This window comes from Pagrus pagrus, assembly GCF_965226575.1.
Source record: "Pagrus pagrus genome assembly, chromosome: 8".
NCBI classification, from domain to species: Eukaryota; Metazoa; Chordata; class Actinopteri; order Spariformes; family Sparidae; genus Pagrus; species Pagrus pagrus.
The window spans coordinates 10,892,140-10,914,916 of NC_140192.1; the positions used below are offsets into that span (position 1 = coordinate 10,892,140).

General features: G+C 40.3%; 1 protein-coding gene across 2 annotated transcripts; it reads left to right on the top strand.

Moving 5' to 3' along the window:
* The first annotated feature begins 1,678 nt into the window (after positions 1 to 1,678).
* On the top strand, positions 1,679 to 21,593 carry septin5a (septin 5a). 2 transcript variants are annotated; one of them, XM_084359665.1, is made up of 12 exons: positions 1,679 to 1,817; positions 1,969 to 1,982; positions 16,332 to 16,422; positions 16,528 to 16,614; positions 17,640 to 17,763; positions 17,849 to 17,983; positions 18,204 to 18,321; positions 18,421 to 18,522; positions 19,083 to 19,179; positions 19,275 to 19,410; positions 19,549 to 19,651; positions 20,407 to 21,593. In XM_084359665.1, exons 1-12 carry the CDS (start codon positions 1,772 to 1,774, stop codon positions 20,467 to 20,469), a joined length of 1,116 nt encoding a protein of 371 aa, XP_084215791.1. In that variant the 5' UTR covers positions 1,679 to 1,771; the 3' UTR covers positions 20,470 to 21,593. The 2 variants fall into 2 exon arrangements, with proteins under 2 accessions (XP_084215791.1, XP_084215790.1); XM_084359664.1 differs by lacking the exons at positions 1,679 to 1,817; positions 1,969 to 1,982 and adding an exon at positions 14,319 to 14,561.
* The last annotated feature ends 1,184 nt before the right edge of the window (positions 21,594 to 22,777 follow it).

The following is a 22,777-nucleotide window of genomic DNA, read 5'->3' on the forward strand; positions in this document are numbered from 1 at the left end:
CCTTGCTGATATATGCCTTGTTGTCCACCACATAGGATCTAGCTATAACATTAACTGCAGAATTAAAAACAAGCAAAAGCATTTATTTGTTTTCCATAAAAACTTCCATTTATTAAAGGTGCTATATGTAAGAACTGTGCAACCTGTCAAATTCATACTCCAAACAAATTTCCAAAAATCAATTTTCAATCACTTTGTTGTTTGTGTTTATTTGCCACAAACAGCCAGAATACTAAACCATACATTACCCTTAAAGTGGCAACAGACAGCTTTTCCCCTCTAGCGTTTCGACATGGATCGTTTCCTTTTTCCTCAGAGTCGCAACACAGGACAGAACGTGAGTTTATTCAGTCATTTAGTCTATAATAGAAATGGATTGCCAGTTAACCCCCCTTTTCCTCATTGGCAAACAAAATTGTATAGTGATGGCGACGTTTATATCGAATCAATGTAAACGCTGATGGTTTCATTATTCTATAAGAACAACATTGACTCCATAATGATACGTTGAAGCAGAAAACTTCTTTGTCTATTGTCAGTTTAAGCTAGTGAGCAACAGCACACATCAAGGGCGCTGATGTGAATGTTGAACTCAGTTGAACCACTCACTGAACGTAATACTCACCAGAGACTCCAGTTCTCTCATAGCATTAAGTACATTTTCCCTCCAGTCCGCAATCAGCGCAGTACATAAACAGTCAGCAATGGAGGTCACCACTGTAGATCGCTGCAGTCAGCGCATCTATCCACTTTTTAATCTCAAAAGTTTGGAAAGTAATCTCTGACCTCTTCTCCTGGCTCCAGATCAGAGCAGTATCCAATATGACTCTGGGTGTTTATTCCTCCACAGGATTAGCTCTGCACTTGACGCTCTCCTCCAGAGAGACTGACCAGCTCTGAGGAGCTCAGCGGTGGCTGCAAAGCACTGTGACACATGCACACATTTGTCACTGAGAGTTGAGTATTCTCAACTCATGCGAATAAATGCGAATATTTCTGCTTGTGCATCGACTTTGTTTGCAATCTAGACGTGTGAAACATGCATCACTTTCTGTGGGAACACGCCATGCAGATAAATCCTGAGGTCAGCACTACTTCTTCATCCTCTCATGTTGGACTGGAGACAGACTGGATGCTAAAGTGACTCACTGTTGCTTTTCGTGAGACAGGAGGTGTGGACAACACTGGGGTAACTGGTTACTGGCTAACTAATAAACTGTCTCTGCAACACAATTAATTTAACATAATGTCAAAACAAAAAAATTCAAACATCGAGCTCCTTTTCAAACAAACAGTTGACAATGAACCGGTTTCTCCAGTGAAACACACGGACACAGTGACTCGTTCATATGATGCATGAGCACATTTTCTGGAATAGGTATTTATAAATGTATTGTTCATGTTTATTTATACAAAATGTGTAATAATAATTGATTGAGATAGTTCAAGGAGCTTCAACTGGCTCTTTCCTAGAGACATATTCAGGATGTTTTTATTTCTGTTCAGTCTTGTTGGACTGAAGTCTTAGATGAAGATGTCAGTGATGATGTTGGTTTGGACCCTAACCCCCTCCTGGCATCCTGTGGGGGACCTCTGCTTGTAGATGACTCTGCAGTGTGACTGGCTGAGCTGTGAGGAGGAGGAGGGGCTTTCATCTGTCAGCTCAGCCCGCCCTCCTGCTGTCTGTCCGGGGTTTGGAGGCGAGGCGAGGCGAGGGGCCGCTTTCTGTGAGCCGTCGCTTCGGTAAAATCGAGGGTGGAGAGCGGTCAACATGACGACCAACATCAGGTACAAAAGCCGGATCCCAGTGAAAACAGGTGAGCGTCGGAAGGATACAGGAATGTGTTTACAGCCATCTGTTTTATGGAGAATCAATGAAATGATCGCCTCATATTTCTGTCTCCCTGGGCGTCGCTCGGCATCCCTGCACCTGCGCCTCCTCCTCACCCATCCTGTAATGGCCAATAGAGGAAAGCGCGGAGGTAAGAGGCATCCTTTTTACGCATGTTTTATGTTTTTAAGTGCTGCTGAGAATGCATCTTCAATATGATGCGTTGGCTGAATATATTCCCACATTGGACGGGCTGGGCTGCAGCAGCATCATCTCTGATATTTACGTTTCTGATCTCGTTTTGGCTTTTTTTTTCTTTCATGTGCGCGTTTGTATCTGTCAGATATACAAGATGATCTGAGGGCAGCCATGCCATCACAGGCTGAGCTGTGAGCAGCATGACGGGCGGAGGGGGTGGGGGGGGTTAAGTTTCATTTTTAGACGCATATGTGGAGCAGGCCAGCGTCAGGAGAGGCGAGCAGCCAACATGGTCCTCACACGGCCGCATCCCTTCCTCTCCATCCTCCGGGAGCCGCCGCTGCCTCGCAGAATTATGAGCGCTCATCTGTCATTCAGTCGACTGATGGATGACCTAATTGTCGGCGTTACATCAGCACGACTCATGCTTACAGTCGCTGGTGTTGGCTGCCTTTAGTGAACCCTTCCTGACCATTGTTCGGCTCAGAAAAACGCAGCTGCCACATGAGCCTGCAGGGGAGGTCGCAGCTCTGGTGACCCCGGACCTTCCTCCTCCATCCTCCCCCTCTCTTCCTCCATGATGACGGGAGAGGAGTGTGTGCACGTGCTGAGTGTGCTGGGATGATTCAGCGAACCAGATTATATGATTTAGTGTCCATTAAAAGTCTGGATGTTTGGGATATAAACAGGCAAAGGAGGAGGATGCTGAAACATCAGTAGTTGTAATAGTAAATACTCTGCTACACCACATGAACCCTTATATTACTGTTATAGTTTATATTATGTAGGTCTGTATACTGCAAAACCATTTATCCTACAGTTGCCAGTTTTTCAGGTACACACCTGCAATACATCCTCCATTCAAGTGCTTTTAGAGAGGTTTTATGGTCATTTTTAAATCTGCAATTTCCTGGTTTCCTTTAAATTGGATTGTGACCTAAGTGTTGTTTACTCCAATCTTTTTTATATAAATGCAAGAATTGAATATTAGAAAACAACATAATACAACTGGACAGAATCACAAACTACAGTCTGCAAATTACCAACCCACCAACTTTCATGAAGGATTTAATGCAGGGCTGCTTTATTAAGCTGCATTAGTGTTAGATTTATGTACCTAATAAACTGACAAATGTTTAAGATCCCCTCCAGACATGTTTTTACATCTCTATAAAACACTGTATCTTCAGCAATCATGTGTCAGGATCCTTAAAATGATAGCTACTCCATCTCCTGCCCTAAAAACAAGTGTCACTGCTTCAATATCTCCTACTTCACTGTAAAGTCCGTTCTCAGTGTGTGTGTGTTCAAGTTTCCACATGTGCATGCTGAATATTGATTGAGATAACATTAAATGAGGGGAGAGAGAACATGCAACATGAACCGGTGACACCGAGATTATAAAATCAGAACCTTAGTCTCTTTGGTCACCACTTAAATATATCTTAACGCACAATAGTGTATGTTGTATTATTGAATCATTATTACTGATTAGACAAAGTGTCAGTAGCAATTTGATGTTGTAGTTCATCTCTGTGGAGCCAGTGTGAAGTTTATATACTGTTGGGCAGCTTGAAGTGGCAGACAAGTTTTCCCTTATTCTATATCCATTACATTGCACAATCAACATTTACTTCATAATGATACGTTCAAGCAGAAAACTTGTCTATTGCCAGTTTGATTAACTAATCATGAGCTTGAATGTAAAAGTAAGTCGTTACTATAGTTGTTGAATAAATCTAGTGGAGTTAAAAGTGCAATATTACCCTCTGAAATGTAACTGAAATTTGTGCTTAATACTCGGTAGGGTTTAATGTAACGTACTTGGAGAAATTGATATATATTGATGAGAAGTATAAAAAGTTAGTGTTCCTTGTCAATCAAGAACACTTAGTTTTCAGTATTTAGCCTCCATGTTGTCCTCTGTCGTCATCCAACCCCTAAAAACTGCTGCCTGATATAAGCGGGTCAGGTTGTAGACAGATTTGCTTCCTCCCTGAAATTCACAGCTGGACTAATGCCAGTTGTTTAAACGATTTTGATCACTGCCACAGCACGCACACACACACAAGCTCGTGAGTAGATTGCTGGAAAACCTGGATTAGGATGATTGTTGAGTGGTGTGCTCACAGATGTAGCGTTGCCAGTTTGTGCAGAAACAGGGAAAATAACCTAAGACATTATTTTTTTAAAAGTCACAGCAGCAGCTGTCACCCTCCTCTTATAAATATTCCTCCACTCGCGAAATGATTCACTCGTGCTCGGTATTTGGATTACTATACAGTTTTCACACCTTGTGAGCTCTTCTCTCCCACACACTCTGCTGCATCTGACCCTTTTGGCCACTTTGAAAAAAATAACTTATCCAGGCTGCGGAGGAGGAGCTGGAAAAAAAAACAAATGGTGCTTGGTGTGACTGACTGAATGCTGAGATCACAACTGATAATCAATCCTAAATCAATATTTTTACAACATTCTCCTCCGCTCTCCTCTTCCTCTTTCCACGTCTCACTCCCTTCACAACGCCCTCAACCTTCCCGTTGCTTCCTTCGCTGTGATATTATGTTGCCAGGCAACAGCCTTTTTTTAATCTGTTTTCATCACTTCTCTGATACGAAGGAGTGGACGACACCATCTGACCTACCCACAATCCCGCGCAGTTATTATTCTGTTGTGTGGGTGGATGTGTTCTGAGCGTTTGTTCATCAGATACTGGAAGAGAAAAACACAGTCACAGTTTTTATTAAACAGTCAGCTGAGACGCGTCACCTTGATATAGTGAAGCACACACGATTGAATGGAGTGTGTACAACATTGACAATGCTATGAATAACTGTAAAAAACAATTAACTGAAGATGTACATGTATTGACATCACTTTCAGGACCGAAAGGCCCATCTGCAGCTGGTCTGGAGCTTTTTGACTGAATCACACAAATCATAGAAATTCAAATTTCCATTTTTCTGAGCACCTCTCATCCAAATTTGATATTTAACGTTCAGTCTTGGCCTTGGAAACAACAGCTGGCAAAACAATCTAATTTGTACCATTCGTAGCTGCCCAACATTGGATTTTGGTATCAGATATGATATTCAGCATTTTTTCAGTTTTTGAATCAGTTTTTATTCTTTTAATCTGATTGCTGATAAAATAAATTTAATTATAAAAGCACTACTCTAGCTCTGTTTTATATTTTATGAATTCAACTTGTCGTTTGTGTGATGACGCTATTTTTATCTTCCGCTTGTTTATCTCTCCTGGAAGAGCGATCCATCATCTGTTGTTCCTCCTGCTTTCTTTTTTTTTGCTTTGTTTCCAATCCACGTTGAGCATGTGTGAAGTTTGATTATGTACAGATTGCAAAGCCCTCTGTGATAATTTTGTGATTTTTGCAGATATAAACTCAATTTAACAAAAAGCCTGGAATGCCACTGAAAATCAAACATTGCTGATATAACAGTGTAAGATTTAAGGGTCCATTTGTGTAACAAGGCATCCTTTATAACAGGTTTAGAAATTGTAATCAGTGGCTTATTAATTTACTAATGGTCTGTACACTTACACACTGTACACTACAGGTTACTCATAAGAAAAACATTTGGGTTGCCAGGTTGTGAAAACATTTCTGGCTGGGGTTCATCCTCCTCAAGTGAGACACTTTTATGTCTTTTATCAATCCCAATTGACCTTTGACCTCGTGGTGAAGTGTGGAGAGCATCCAGGTCAAAATCCTTTTATTAACAACATAATAACATTCACAATTAAAAACTTAATGGATTGTAATGAAAACATTCCTTTATCACTAACATTATTATACATAATAAATTAATGAAGACACTTACGCTCTTTATTACTGACTTAATTATAACTTGACTATTAATGTCTCAGCAGCCAAAGAGGTTTTTTACTGCCTTGCACCCCAAAAGTTACCAGTTAAAACTCTTCATACGGCTTACATTTTTAGAAAGTAGCAACAATAGTAACAAAAAAAAAAAATCTTTGAGGAAATGTCTCAGCAGTATCACTCCTTGTTGTGTCTGAGATGTCAGACTGAAACATGTCAGCGGCTACTTTACTTCCTGGAGCAGCAAACAGATGTTGGGTCAGATGCATTAGCCTCTGTGCACGTGTGCCACTTCACTTCAGATACACTCAACTCCCTGCCTCACTTCCTCCATTACTTGACCCTTCACTCACTCTTTAAAGACACACACACATTCGCTGCCACAGATGGGACCCTCACCGGCTCCCAGTGAGGACCATCTGCAGACCAGGAATAGGCGTATCTCCGGGGGGTTGGGTCGGGTGTTGAAACTAGGATTTGAACCCCCCTGTGGCTCCGGCTTTTCAGAAGAAAACAGTAGATGTAGTAAGAGAAGGAGAGAGTGGCCGATCCAAGAGGTGTTGAACTTCTTCTTGATTAACTATTGAACTATTTTAGGTTTTGTCTTTTTGTCTATTGTTTGCAATATTACATTTTCTATCTTGACTTTAGTGAAGCTAAGTGATGTTTACAGTCTCTTTATGGCTTCATCATACAGTATTCTGATATTTGATTTGAAAATGTGAGCTCTTCACCAGAATTTGAGGTGGAAAAACCCAACTTTAAAACTTTCCCTGTGGTATTACTGTTGGCACTGCTGTTGCAACAAGGCTACCGCTCGCAGCTGGCTACTGTCGAAGCAAAAAACAACTGTTAGAATCCCAATTTGACCAAGAAATCCAGATTGCAATGCTATGAAAAGGCAGCATAACAAATTAGGTTGTATTAATCAGTAGGCAGGTTTTGTAACTTGGTTTTGAAGGGATACATATCAACAGTGGAACAGACTTTGTCACCAGAGCACACTGAATGCCCGCCCGTTCACTCTCGTTTTAAGGTTTCTTTCACTCTCCCTCTTCGCCTTCTTTGCCTGCGACTGAAAAAAAACTTCCCTTGGGCTGTGATGTAGCCTTAATTTTTACGGGAAAAATCTGACCGAATAGCGTGGAGAAAACGAGGTTTGTAGACAATTAATCTATACGAGAATGGTTGTCTATTGCAAGTTTAACATAAAGTTCTTTACAGTTTTTAGGTTACACAGCATTAGTTTTTAATGACTGACCTACTGGTGAGTGGGTGCCCAAGATACTTATTACAGCAACGGCCCACACTCAAGATGCAGTAAAGAACTGATGATAACATTAAAACACATTACAATTCACCCTCAGGATAAAATGCACATGTGGACCTTCACTTGAGATTACAAATGTCGACCTCATGGTGGCGCTAGAGGAAAATTCAGGCGATCACAAAAAGTCAGTAAGAGTATTCCTCTGGGGATCATGTATATCTGTACAATATGTCATGGTGATCCATGTAATAGTTGAGACATTTCAGTAGCATATATATAGACAACTACATGAGACCCCCCCTTTATAATCCTGCAGTATGTTAGTGTAGCATATGTTACAGTAACCTACTTTACTGACTGTCATGTAGGATAAAGCTGCTTCTTTCATCATGTGTTTGAGAGACTCTGCCTGTACAAGTTTCCTCTGGAGTGATGTTCCTCTGTGACGGTCGGTGTCCTTGTTCCTGTTCAAGTGTTTGAGCAGTGTGTGCCCCGCAGTGTGTTCACACGCTCTCATGTTATCATGCTGCAAACACACATGTAATACCCGAGATCCAGTAGAGCGTGTGTGGCGCTTGTGTGTTTTTTGTCTTTCAACCAAAGCAACTCACCTCCTTTTCTTCTTTTATACATAACTCTGCAGAGCTTGTCATGCCTCTGCTCTGCATTTCAAGAAGCTTTCAGAAAGTAACTGCAGGCTGACCCAGTTTGCAGGTTCTTTAAAAAAAAAATCGTTTTATGTGTTTTTTTGGCCTCAATATGTTTGGGATTATAAATTCTTTGGAAATAGGGATCAAGAGTCTGAGCGGTAATCCAATGAAACGAATGAAGAGAACTAAGATTATTTCATAACTGTTCTGTGTAATAAATCTGAATTATACTTTAATCAATAACACACAAAGTTCATTTTGGCTAGAAAATACCTTTAATTCCTCTTGAAGCCGAACCATATTTTTCTTGAGCTTGACATTTTATTCTCATCCTGAAACAACAGCTGACTGCACACATTCTTGTTCTGGAGCTTTTGACCTCATCTCATAGTCTTTATCAGCATATTGTGTTTGCTCAGTTGTCATGGAGGTGTAGGTGTTCAAACGCTTCATAGTTTTGAGCACCTACACGACTTCTCATCCGTGTTGGCTTAAAGTTTAACCTTGAACGGCAGTTCTCAGCGTTAAAAATGAACTTTTGAGCTGAACTGAAGCCAACGTGGAGAAGAGGTGTGACAGGTCCTCAGAGTCATGGATAGTTTAAAATACTTTGTCGACTATATTTTTCTTATTGTCAAAAAATGTCAAGAAAAGACCAAAACCTGACGTGTGTTGGTTCATTTCCTGTTACCCTCTGATTGCACTTTTCAGCCTGAAGCCCACTCAATCCTCCTGACGATGTTAGCCTTTCAAAACAGGTTACACATACAGTTTATAGTTTAACTTCCTAAAACAGCTGGGCACTGTAGTTTATTTGTAAACATTGCACAATCAGGAGTACATAGTGCATTTTGGGGGGGCTATTTTCAGCTGCGGATTGATACCCATTCGATGCTGTAGTGAGTATTTCTGGCAGTAGGACAGTGTGTGTGGGACTTCTATATTTTATAGTGCCATAATGTGCCTCAGTGATATGGCACTGAGAAACAAGATGTATCAGGTTTTAATTACACAGACAACATTTGTTAGTAGGATTAAAAATAGCTGTTGGCTTGACTTGTCCTCTAAATCGTAGCATTTTCTGGGTTAGGGTTATTTTAGGTAGTTAGGTCAATTTTTGTCTCGCATGACTTCCAACCTTCCTGCACACTTTCTTTTACCTTGTTTCATGACAACGTTTAGCTGATTGAGTCCCTCTTCTAAATGTGTATCGATACTACATGTTTACAATACCACTCAAGTGTCCATTGTCACTGCAGAGGCGTATGCTAAAACTGGGCTACGACAGCCAAGTGTCCTTCAGTGAAGCAATTTCATTGTTGCCTGAGCAATTACATGCTGTCAGATTAGCATGTTAAAGAGCCAAGTGCACACAGGCCTCTCCATCTCCAAGGAGAAAAAAACATAGGGGGAGGGGAGGAGGTTGGGAGCTCAGGGTCCATTTTTGTTGTTTTTTATACCCCTCACCTTCTGTCTCACCCAGCCTCACCCCTCCTATCTCTCCCTCTTACCCTCTCCTGCCTCACTTGCTGGCGGTATTTTAGGCGAGGCAACCAGGGTTAATGGTGTGAGAGTGTCAGCTGGACGCCTGGGAGATGCAGAGAAGTCATCAGTAAAGGTCACCGCTCTTTACTGCTGCATCACAGGTCGTCTGGCTGCTTTGAGCCGGTAGCACACCACACAGTTTTAAGCTGAGTTTTCACCACGGTTTCACTGTGATGACTGAAAATGTGCTCAGTATTCTCAGTCCTGGAGTTGGGCAGACTTCTCATAGACTTGTCTCGACCATCAGTGATTCCTCTTTCACTTACTTAGATTTTTGAACAGCTCTTATTGAGTAGCTTACTGTTATGGTGTTACGAAGAGTACACTTTATATTTCTACTATATATTCATCTCTTCCGCCGCCTCGTTGTGTTGTTGTGTCTAACTGGAGCTTCTTGAAAGTGCTTGGCAGAAGGGAATGATGGTTACGCTGTTGGACCAAACCCATTTGGATGAGGTTTTGTATTTATGTATGTGTATGTGTGTGTGTGTGTGTGTGTTTGTACCCTGGCAGTGCTGTTGACTGCTGGGGCCTTTTGAGAGTCGTTTCCTTTAAGGCCACGACTTTGTATGACTGAGAGGAAGAAGCTGAGCGCTGCCTGCTGATTGAGTGGCTGATCTCTGGATCTCTGCCTCTGTGCAACCATCCAAAATATTGACTTACAGTCATGGTGCATTTATACTCTGAAATAATATTTTGACAGCAAAGAAGTCTCTTCTTATAAAATAGAGCACAAAAAGATGGATAACGTAGAGGCACAAAACCGAACAATATTTTGTCCACATGAGGATCCTGTGCATTTTCAGCTGGCGTGCCGACTTGAGTAGAGGTTTGTTTGAAAGTTAAACTTTTTCTTTGTTTAATATTATATCAAATTAAACATTTTGGTGGTTTAGAGAGTTGGTTATATAAAACAAGCACTATGAAGATGCCGTCTGGGGCTCCTGGAAGTAAAACAGGCATTTTCACTGTTATCTGACATTTTATAGACTAAACAATCAACAAATGATTGAACCCCATAAAATAAGTGTTGCTTGGAGTTGCAAAAGTAGTTTCAAAGTGCTTTACAGAAGGTAGAAAAGACAGAAACTGGATGCGATAAAAAACTCTACTTCTAAAAACACACAGGTAAACAAACCACAAAATGTAAAGCTCTAGGATCACGTGAAAGCTAAAGAAAACAAGTAAGTTTGAAGATGCCTTTAAAGTTTTCCCTTCACAGCCTTCTGCCCCACTTTCCCGTCATTACTCCTGACTCATGGTTTGTCCTTTAACGTCCCTCCACACCTGCTGTACACTCTACCTTCCCTCTCTGCCTGTGTTTAATCAGCTGGAGGAGGCCCGAAAGGCAGCGCCAAGTTGCAGCTTTGTACAACTTAGTCGCTCCTAAACAGCAGTGAAGAGTCTGTGCAGATTTTACACAGTTTTTCTTATCATACATCTCTAACAGCAACATGACAATTTCATACTCGTTTTCAGCCTTTTTTATCCAGATGTTCATACAGCAATAGACGGAGGTGGATGATATGTTAGAGAAGTCTTTAATGTGTGTGTGAGGTAAAAAGTGATAGGATCTGTCCGTCCATGTATTTTTGTGTATTTTATTTTAGGTTTTCCTGTTTTACATAATGAAGTGAGGGAAAGACAAAAAGAAAAAGATGATGCAGAATTGGTTTAGTTTTTGGAGGAAGTAGTTTAAGAAAGGCACCCTAAATATTTAAAACACTTGTCTGAATTTAAGGATTAAATTAACAACCATTTGATTTATTTTACCACTTCTAACATGTAAAAATCTGATATTTTCCAATCTAATGACAACATCCCTGCGTTGTAGGTGACGATTGGAAAAATTCGATATCAATTCAGAATAACCAGAAATGTCAAAGTCTGGCCGTATCTCGTTTTCAATTACTTTTGAAAAAAGTACTTTAAGCCAATAAGACCAAAATAAACGAGGGTAACACCTCAGCTAGTTGGGGTTATATGGATAGATGTTGATAGATTCTACTACATTTAGTTTTTTAAATAACTGGACAACTTTAAACTGTGTTTAATTTGTATCTGAAGATTAAAATCATCTGGTATCTTCACATTTGACTCAGTGGCCTCTCACCTGAGAGGTAAAAGCAGCAACAAAACGTGACATTAAGTGTCTGGAGTAATGAGAGAATTGAATAAAGTATCAAATTTGCAAAAAACAAAACAGATGCGAGTGGATAAGATTATATTTCTGTATGTGTGTACGGGAGAATGGGACAGCTGGCGACTGAGAAAGACTGAAGGTGGGGGGTTCAGCCGGGGGGCCATTGTAATACCATGTCAAGACATCTGTTCCTTTCTTTTATTTAAATTGACCCTCCCACCCCTTCCACACACTCTAACACACTCTTTCATGTCACCCTACGTGGATCTAAGTCTTCATTTAGCTACTCTCTAAATTTTTCATCAGCCCCACCGTGGCTGAGAACACATGGGTTGTGTGTTTCCCTCTGAGAGGCGTCAAACTTTTTATTTGAGATGAGTCCTCTGTCGCCCTCCTGTGGTGTGGAGCGGGACTGTAACATCCTGGACGTGGCATCGCTGCCGGGTGTGCCTACTTTGGGAAAGAAAAGAGAAAAAAAAGGGGGGTTTTATTTCAAAGAGCATTCTGCTGCCCACATCATGTATGAGTCGGACACACCCACCCACCCGCACACACACATACACACACACACACACACACACACACACACACACCACTGTCACATCTGGAAGCGATTGACTGCAACCTCTGCCATGAATTGTACCTCGTTCACCTCTACACACACACACACACACACACACACACACACACACACGTTGACTGATCTCCTATACAGCCTTTTCATTCCAGTCCAGTTCTTCTTTCTAAACGTTTTTAAGCAATGACACGCCTCCATGTCAACCCATACAACATGTGCACATTTTTCAGCTAGAAATGACACAATCAATATTTGCTACGAGAGTTTATTTTTCCAACCTGTTAAACAAATTGGTTGATATAAACCGTGACATATGTGAACTAACATCAATATTAAAGGAGAAGTTTAAAACGTGGGTAAATATGATTATTTACATTCTTGCCAAAGGTCAGAGGAGAGGACTGATACCTTTTGTGTGTCTGTACAGTAAATATGAGTTTAATTTAGTTTAGCTTAAACCTGTGCAAAGACTGACGTGTAAAAGTGACACATTAGTGAGCTGGTTGATTTATTTTGTTATGTTCTTGTTCATTGTGCTAAGCTAAGCTAACTGGCTGTTGCATTAGGTATTCAGTTGTTGCAATCTACAACCACACCTTGATTCTGTTTTTTCAATTATGACCTTTTTTTTTGAGGAATGTGGCATCGTGACCGTTTCATGATGATTGCATCCACCAACGGATCCCTCTCCAGTGTAGAGACGACTGTCTTGTCTGTATGATGAGGCTTTCCTTATGGTAACATGGACCTATATCATTTTTGCTGTGCAGCAGCCGCTGTGACCACACGATGTTATTAAAGGATAATGCTAAATGCTTAAAGTAATGTAATAATGTCACAAAGGAAAAAAGACTTGTTTAGTCAGCAAAAAACGCAGACGGTTGTTGCTATGACTACAGACAGCTGTGATCGGCAGCATGACTGCACATATAAGAAGATTTTTATTTCTTATTTCTTTAGTCAACTACTATACAGGACTTGTTTCAGTTTCACCTCTCATCTGAAAGGCTTCTTCAGTTCAGGAACTTTCCTGAACTGAAGAAGCCTCTTGGATTAGAGGTGAAACGTCCTTAAGAAACTGAAACAAGTCCAGTTGCCTACGATACAGCACTTGACCTGGATGACTGAGAACCTTCATCAACAATTAAGAAGTACTTATACTTTAGTTACATTTTTTATTTTATCCTAAATACTATTTAAATCAAGATTTTGCATTAAGAAACCTTTAAAACACAAAATACAATACATTAAACCAAGTTTACAATAGATGCTTCCAACATTTGTGGCTTGTGATGCTGTTTAAAAAATTTTTACGTGCTCCTTATCACATTACATGAGATATTTTACTTCTAAATGTAGAATTATCCAATATTTATTTAGAAAAGTACAAAACATAAAGACAGATTTGTGTGCCAGGAGTTTCCTTCATTTCACTCCCATTAATCAGCAGCTACAACAGTAACATGCTGTTTGTTCATTAATGCATCAGCTTCATATTTACATATTTATTACTTCTGTAGTTTGAATGCAGTATTTTTACGTCGTTTTACTTTTACTTGAGGTCAGGATCTGAATATCACTTCTTTTTTTTTTTGTGTGTTTTTTAATGTGGTGAAACTTTAACCAACATATTCAATTAAAATGATTGCCACATGTTTAAGGCACTCATTATAAACCACTGGTCTAGACATTGCTGTGCAGCCACACACACACATTTAACATTTGGATTGACAAGTTAATTCACTTGATAATCTGATAATCTCACTCCGCAGGCCTGCACTTGTAGCCTTTGTACCTTTATCTGTTGTTTGTGTCTGAGCCCCACTGCTGCTTTGTCACGGTCAAGTTCATACAAGCTCTTTTCTGTTTCTTTTAACACTGCAGTCAAAACATCTCCACTTTCCGTCCGTTACTTCTCTTTCCTGCTTGTCTTTGCGAGCTGGTGGTCACTTCTCCCAGAGCGCAGTTTTATTTTTCAACTGCCGGAGCTGGGGGAGGGAATACAGGGTGAATGAATGAGTTTCTTTTAGACCTTCGCTTCTTCCATCCCTCCCTTGTTTCCTCCCTCAAATTGCCACCTCTCTCTTGCTGCCTTTCTCCATTTCCCTCCCTCTCAGTGAGAATTCCTCCGTACCTGTCTGAACAGGGAGAGTCGGACCGCTGTAGGGCAGAAGAGAGAAAGAAAAGAAAAGAAAAGAAAAGAAAGGGAATCAAGAGAGGGAAAGTAGGAGGTACAACAAGGCCCGTATTTAAAGAGCACAAACAGGAAAGAGGTGTGTTAGAGACAATTTGGGAACGGACGGAGAGGGACAAGTTTATCAAGGTCTCAAGGCTTCAGAGTTGCTTTTTCCCGTTCCCTGCTGGGCTGTTTTTCCAGCTTTCTGAGACCCGTGGCTATTTTGGTCCGTCAGTGTCGGAGCGGTTTGGGATGGATGCCATCATGCTGCAAGAGAAACTGGTGGAACGGCTGCTATGCCCACGAGTGAGAACAGCCAGGCAGAAGGTAAAAAAGTTGGATTTCTGGGCATAAATGGGCGACAAATGTCAGGAAAAATGTCAGAATAGAAAGAGAAGTAAAGACAAAGTTCAGCATTACTTTATAAAAGAAGCGTTCGCACGTGTGGACTCCAGCCAGCATCTTTTGGAGGGACCTCTGCTTTTCTGTTGACGTGACAGATTTACTGCTGAGATGATTTGTTTTTTCTCCAAGTGCTTTCATGATTACTCATTGATTTATCAGTTTTCCTCATACTCATTCCTCTGGCTCCTCTGCAAGTGTTCCTACCACAAACTGATTGCACAGCCTGTGTGCTTTTGTTGTGTGTGTTTTTGTAAATGCAATCCTCACCCGAGGGGGCTGTCGGAAATGCCTATGACAAGTTATGACAGCTTATAAGGACGCTGGCTGTGTGTTTGGCTCGAGTGTTTGCGGGGTGAAAAGAGAGCTTTTCAGATCTGTTGAATGTAGCTTCTGTCCAAGTGTGAATGCTCTCGACGGGCCTCGAGTGTATATTTATATATACACATGGCAGCTCGTACTGTAGGGTAAAGATGACGCTCGGCCAGATGCGGCAGAGAAAACCTGCAGGACTGAGAGCCACTGTGTCACACACAGGGAGAATGAGAGAGGCTGGTATCCTGTGGTTCCCTTTGTGTGTTTCTCTCAGGGTTTTAGTGGAAAGTCTGAGACACTGGTTATTCTCAGTTGCTCACAGAGGAATGCTGTGCACGTGTTTTTCCACGCAGTTGTAGAGTTTCTGTATTATAGATGTCGTCTGTCTGTTGTGGTCATTTTATTGCGTCTGACACGGCCAGTTGCATTTTGTTTTCACATTAGAAACCCTCTGAGCTCTCTTACAGTTATTTGGTGTCTGCGTCTGTTTTTAACTACTGTTTTTAGATGTCTGTGATGTCTTGTAGAGCTAATACAATTAGATGATTATGCCAGAAAACTAAGTGGAACTGTTTATATATCACTTAGTTAGTTGTTTTAATCAATTTTCAATCAAAAATGACAAAAACATCTCTTGTTTTAGCTCCTCAAATGTGAGGATGTACAATCAATGTGAAATATAAGCATCAAAATATACTTTAAGTACCAAAAGTAGAACTCAAGATACAGGGTGACTGATTTCAATATAATCTATATATGATATTGTTGGATTGTAATTAATGTGTAAAGGTGGGGCTGTTACACAATAAAGTGATAAAAAGAAAAAACATAGATTAACCTTTAATGTAACATCATAGTTTATGTGTTGATTATATGATGTATTGTTAATCTGAACCTACAAAGTAACTTGTAATTAAGATTATCAAATAAATGTAGTGAAGTAGAAAATACAATATTTGCCTCTCAACTGTAGTGGATTTGGTAAAACAGCAGAAAATGGAAGAGAACAGAAGAGAAGAGAACAAGTGCTTCAAAATTTTACTGATCTAGTACATATATACAATAAATGTACCTTCCATCAACAAAATATTTTTACAGCTTCTCGTCTTCACAAATGACAAGCTGTAACTAGAGAGTATTTGGCAATTTTGCTTTAAAGGTTATTGAAACAATGAATCACTTATCAAAACAGCTGGCAGTAATTTTCCTGTCTATCGACTGTTTGATTAATCGCCTAATTGTTTCAGCGCTATAATAACTCTCAGATAGAAACAATCGTTACCTGCAGCCTGATGTTATTGACACTTTATCTCTCGAAGCATGAACTAATACTAAACGTCTTCCTTTTCTTCTTTGTGTCCTGTTTGTTTTCTGCCTCAGGAGAAACAGTATGTGGGTTTCGCAACTCTGCCCAACCAGGTCCACAGGAAGTCTGTGAAGAAAGGCTTCGATTTCACGCTCATGGTGGCAGGTGAGCATGATACAACACACGTGCAACACATTATAATTCATTATGAGGAGGTGTGTTTAGGTTTGCATACATCTGACCTGTGTGTGTTTGCATGTGTGTGTGCAGGAGAGTCTGGTATGGGTAAATCCACCCTGGTCAACAGCTTGTTCCTCACAGATCTCTACAAAGACAGGAAGTTACTGAATGCTGAGGGTGAGTCTTTATATCATTTAATATCTCTCTGTATCACTCATGATGAACGCACTGCTCTGAATAATAAAAGCACTCTGAGTTCTTGTCTGTATGTAAATCAGACAACCGTCAGTCGTTCATTCAACATTATATTTGTCAGCAGCTGCTGTGAAGATGTCCAGTTTAATTTGTACTTTTCTAATTAACTGACTGGATTAACTGGACACATTTTGTGCTGCAGTGATTTTTCTTTACGTGACTCTTGCTTAGCATAAAAATACTGTCTGGTTATTATCTATAATCTATTGTCAATATTTCTTATTTTCAATAAATCCCAGAAAAAAACCAAAATAAACAATGAACTGATCCCACTAACACGTGTTATCTGTGTAGCCAAAGCCTTTTAGATCTTGTTCCTCTGTATCTCTGTTATTGGTCTTTGTTCCTGGGCATGAATATTAAGAAACAACTCATCTCTACATGGTGTGGTAACAACCCGTTTTAATTCAGTTAAGCGTTAATACTTCATAATTAGGCTAACTTTGAACGTGAGCTGGTGCACCCGGCTCCAGAGCACCAAAAGCGGCTTAATATCGTCGCTGAGCGGAAATAGTTCCCAACAAATGCACCATTTAGTCCTGTCTGAGCAATGTTTGGCAAAGACTACAGTGCCTAGCTGTTAGGAAACTGAAATGCTGCTAAGGAAATGATTCAGCTTCATTAAGATTTAAAATATATATTCATGACCTGTTTTAAAGGACCAGTCTCCTCGGGTGTCATGGATAGGATGAAAGTCAGAAAATATTGAGAAACATTGTTAATTGCATTTGTAAATTAGCTTTGTAATAATATGAATACTGTCATAAACCATTTACTCATCATTTAAGGCCTAGAAAACCAATCAGAAACCTGAATTACTCCAACAGGTCTCATTTTGTGCCATTTGCTTTTCTGCTTGTTCCACATTATCCCTGACCTGCTGTTTCAGCTGTTTGACCTCACTTTCTCCCCATCACCTTCTCTCTCGCTGCGTCGATGCTTTGCAGAGCGTATCAACCAGACTGTGGAGATCATCAAACACACTGTCGACATCGAGGAGAAAGGAGTCAAGCTCAAGCTCACCATTGTTGACACGCCGGGGTTCGGAGACGCCGTCAACAACAACGAGTGGTGAGCTGGACGACCTGCTGCTCTGACGTGTGCCATATTAAGCCTGGAGGAGCTGCTAATGTGTGTGTGTGTGTGTGTGTTGCAGTTGGAAGCCAATCACAGACTACATAGATCAGCAGTTTGAGCAATACTTCAGGGATGAGAGCGGGCTGAACCGAAAGAACATCCAGGACAACAGAGTCCACTGCTGCCTCTACTTCATCCCTCCATTCGGGCACGGGTAATGACACACACACACACACACACACACACACACACACACACACACACACACAAATACAGACAAACAAATGTAGCACAAGGTCAGTGGTGCAGGGAAACAACACAACACCTTTCCTACCTGCAGGTTTTCTGCATGGAGTTGCGCAATCAAGCTGTTTTTCGTGTGGAGGACTTTGATTAGTTCATTCGTAATGCTCACAGGCGATTTCTTTCCACAGGCTGCGTCCAGTGGATGTTGAGTTCATGAAGGCTCTGCATGAAAAAGTGAACATAATCCCGCTCATTGCAAAAGCTGACTGCCTCACACCCAACGAGATTAAAAAGCTCAAAGACAGAGTGAGTTCATATTAAATTCAACGTGGTTTATTCAACGCAGACTGTTCGCTGTCGTCATTAATCTGATTTGTGTTTGTGCGTGTCATTGTGAATGTTCAGATACGAGAGGAAATAGACAAGTTTGGGATCAAAGTGTACCAGTTCCCCGAATGTGACTCTGATGAGGACGAAGAGTTTAAACAACTTGACAAAGAGCTGAAGGTGAGTCAGTCAGATAGGCTTCCTGATTCATTGGAAGTGGAAGTAACTAAAACTTTGGCCAACGATTAGGGTCATTAAGTTCTCGGGGGTTTATTTTCTCACTCAGGGTCGTTGCCATCATTTTAGAGACTTCTCCTCTCTCAGAAATACTGACAAGGCACCAAAGGGAATGTCTTTATTAATTATAATTTGAGTCTTTTTTAATTTTATTTGTTCATCTGTCAAGGTCCATTTTCTATAAATATTATTTACGTGGACCTTGAGTTAATATTTGAGCAAACCGAACTGTTATCTCTTTAAGTGATCTATAAATAAACTGTAGGAGCAGTTTTCAGTTTGTGATTTGAATCTAATGATCAGCTGGGAAAATCTATGCAAGACAACAAACAGGTTTTTTTACATTGCTCAACAATTACACACACTTCCCACGCTTAAGCTGTGGCTGTTTGTAAACATGTAAAACTCTGTGAAGATGCACCAGGGCACAGCATGCTCCGTCAGCTCTCTTTGGATAGATAAGGGTTAAATAAACCAACCCACCCTCATGTCTCTGTGCGCAGGAGTGCACCCCGTTCGCTGTGATTGGCAGTAACACAGTGGTGGAGGCTCGAGGGCAAAGAGTCAGGGGGAGACTGTACCCCTGGGGGATTGTTGAAGGTATGTTCATATATTATCAGAGTAAATGCAAATGAGACACATTTGATGTGTCATAACTTGGATTAATAATTCATTTTACGTATTTCTTTGCTCAGTGGAGAACCAGTCGCATTGTGACTTTGTGAAATTGAGGAACATGCTGATTCGCTCACACATGCACGACCTGAAAGATGTGACCTGTGACGTCCACTATGAAAACTACAGAGCTCAGTGCATACAGGAGATGACCAGGTACGTGACAACACCAGAGAGTGTTTGGTAACAGCTCAGGTAGCTGCTGATGTTACAGATTTCAGTCAGATTTGCCTGCTTCACCTCTCCTCCTCCCCTTCTTCTTCTTCTTCTTCTTCTTCTTCTTCTTCTTCACAGTAAACTGGCTCAGGACAACCGTATGGAGAGTCCCATCCCCATCCTTCCGCTCTCCACCCCGGATGTGGAGACTGAGAAACTCATCAAAATGAAAGATGAGGAGGTATGAAGCAACTTCTCACGCACTGTTATCAATTAATATTTTATTAATTTTTACCTGATCGTAAAGAAAAGAATATTTATAGAAAAAGAAAGATAAAACTAATATAGAATGTAACATTAAAACATAAAATAGGCACAAAACACTCAAATGGAGGAAGAAGGAAAAAGAGAGAAAAATATATGGATAAATAATTATATCTCAATGTCCTCTGAAACAAAAACATAAATATATTGTTAAAATATAATCAAATTAGTGTTCAATATTCAATAAAGAAAGAAAGAAATACACTTACACTATAATCATTAACATGTACATCATGTGTATCTGATGTATCGAATACTTTTCCCATAAAGAAGCATACTGGTCCGTTCTTTCTATCTTTCTTTATGTAAGACTGTAATGCATAAATATAATAAATATGTATAATTTGGGATTGAAATAAAATTTTATCATCAGTATATCATCAATTAAATCATGAATTTAGTACCAGTATTTCTGAGCTATTGATCACCCTCACAATCTATATTTACATCCACAGCTGTGATTATTATCTGTAAGCCAGCGTCTGTTTGATTTTTGATTTATTTGAAGGTTGACCAAACGCTAGCATGCAATTCGAGGGCTACTTTTAGCATCACATGATCTAAATGCTTCAGCTGTGGCTTAATGTCGGAGCACTGTAATCTTGTTTGAGCCCTTCAGGATTTATGTGCAGTAAGTGGAGATGTTAACCAGACATTCCTCTGTGCCTGCAGCTGAAGAGGATGCAGGAGATGCTGAATAAGATGCAGCAGCAGATGCACGAGAAAGACCAGTGATGGCTCCGGGAGTAGAGCTGTGCTGCAGCGCCGCCTGCTGTTTGTCCCCTGAACGACAGTGAGCCCTTCAGACGTTGACCACAGATATCGAGTGTTGGTGGCGACTCTGGCTGTACATTTATCCTCAGTTTGGTGCTTTGTATAGTTTGTCTGCCTGAAGGTTTGTTTGTCAGAGGGTTTTTTTTCTCTGAAACTATCCGTTTGCCCACTTTGAGCCTCTCGCTGTGGTTTAACAGTCTTAACATATATAATATAAATGCGTAATTTAAATAACTCAGTGTATCTAATTTATAAATGCAATGCTAAACTTTTTGGATATTTTGTCAGGGTATGAACATGTGTGCTTCAAGATGTTTTGTAAAGAAATTTAGGTTGTTGGTGATGTTTAACTTTGAACATGGATATTGTTTTTTATTATATGTCTGTGAGTGTGTGTTTGGGTGTGTGTGTGACCGTTTGTATCTCATGAGATTTTCTCTGATATCACCAGGTATCCGTCCATAAGACTCCCTTTCGTTCTGTTCAAATCTAACTGTTGCTCTTGTTAATTTGCTCTCTGACCCTCATAAATACCTTCATGTGACATTTTTTCACATATGGCAAGTCAAAATATCCTCTCCCAGCATTTTTTATGTGCTGGCTGAGCTGAAAATGCACTTATTGCCAGTGGCTAACTGTGAATGGAGAGCCTTTGACATAATGAGGGGGTTGGTGCAGTACAAGGGTGCATGTGCAAGCATGCTGCCATTACTCATATCCGCTAAACGCTGTGGGCCTATTTTTACTGCTTTATAGCCGATGATGCCCTGTGCTTGTATTAAAATGCATCCTGATGACCGACGGTATGCTTCGTTGCCACTACGGGATGGTAAAATTAGATCAATACTGAGGAGCAAATACTGTGTCTATGCTTCTGTTTTCTCTCCTTGGAAGTGAGTTGCTGCACTCTGCCAGTGAAGATGTGTACCCTGTGTGTGTGAGAGTGTGTGGGTGTGCGTGGGTGTGTGTGTGTGTGTGTGTGTAGGCTGATGCTGGAGAACTGAACATATTTTGCCTGAAGGCTGTTAGCTCAGCCTGTGCCCCATTTATAAAGGTGTGACAAATAAACTCTTGTTTCTCGTCAATCTGGCTTCACTGTGTTTGCATTGTTCTTCTGAAGGTTGTGGCGCTGTTTATACGTCAAGGTCTGGTGAACGCAACACGACATCCTCTGTCACATCCGAGCTGGAGCTGCTGCGGGAACATTATCTGCTGATTCATGTTTATCTCCTGCGGACATTCTTCCTCTGCGCTGCACACGACATCTTCTCGCTGCCAGTCAGAGACACAAACACTCAAAACGTTAATGTGATTGATAGAAATGTCTGTATTTTCTGTTAGAGGACAATGTACAAACAGTGTATTATCATCAAAATATACTTAAAGCACCAAAAGTAAAAAAGTATTAATTAATGGCAGACTTTATATATTACATCACTGCATTATACTCATTGATGCATGAACGTCACTTTGATGTTGCAGCTGGTAATAGTGGAGCTCATTTTCATTACTGCTGGGTAGTTTGTGAATTTCCCCCCGAGGATCAATATACTTTTATCTTAGCCTATCGTAAAACATCATAACAAACATAATACATCATCCTTTAGTTGTTGTTCTGTTTTATATCATTAATCAGAGGTAAAGTAAAGTAAAAGTACCTCAAAATTGTACTTGAGTACATTACTTGAGATAATAATCCATGTTACACTAGATACATCTGATATGTATCATAACACGGGCCATGTTTTCTGTATGTTGCAAGTGGATCTTTACAGTGTTTGAAATATGCTTTATTTTCCAGGAACAAACTTTGTTATTTAGTATTGATTATATGTAAACTAGGAAAAACGTCATTTAAACCCAAGTAACTATCGTAAATACATTTATCACCAGAAACCATCCTACCAGAAACATGTTGATTTATGTGCGCCCGTAATCATACATAAGACAAATTTTACATTGTTGCGTGTTGAGCTGACTGCTGTAATCCAACTAAAACACTTTAGTTTACACCATCAGTTTATTTGAAAAAGTGAATTTTAAGCGTCCTCACTGAAGACTGTCTCTATTTTACCTTTAATAACAAAGAACGTCCTTGAAATTCATTAGAAATTAACAACCCCTAAAATAGGTCCTGAGATAATTCCCATGTCCTGTTAGACGCCTCTGCTTGTGTGTGTGTGTGTGTGTGTGTGTGTGTGTGTACACTGTACGTATGTGTGCTCATCCTTGACAGTGGTCTTTATCAGTGAGTCCCAGCTGGCAGTAA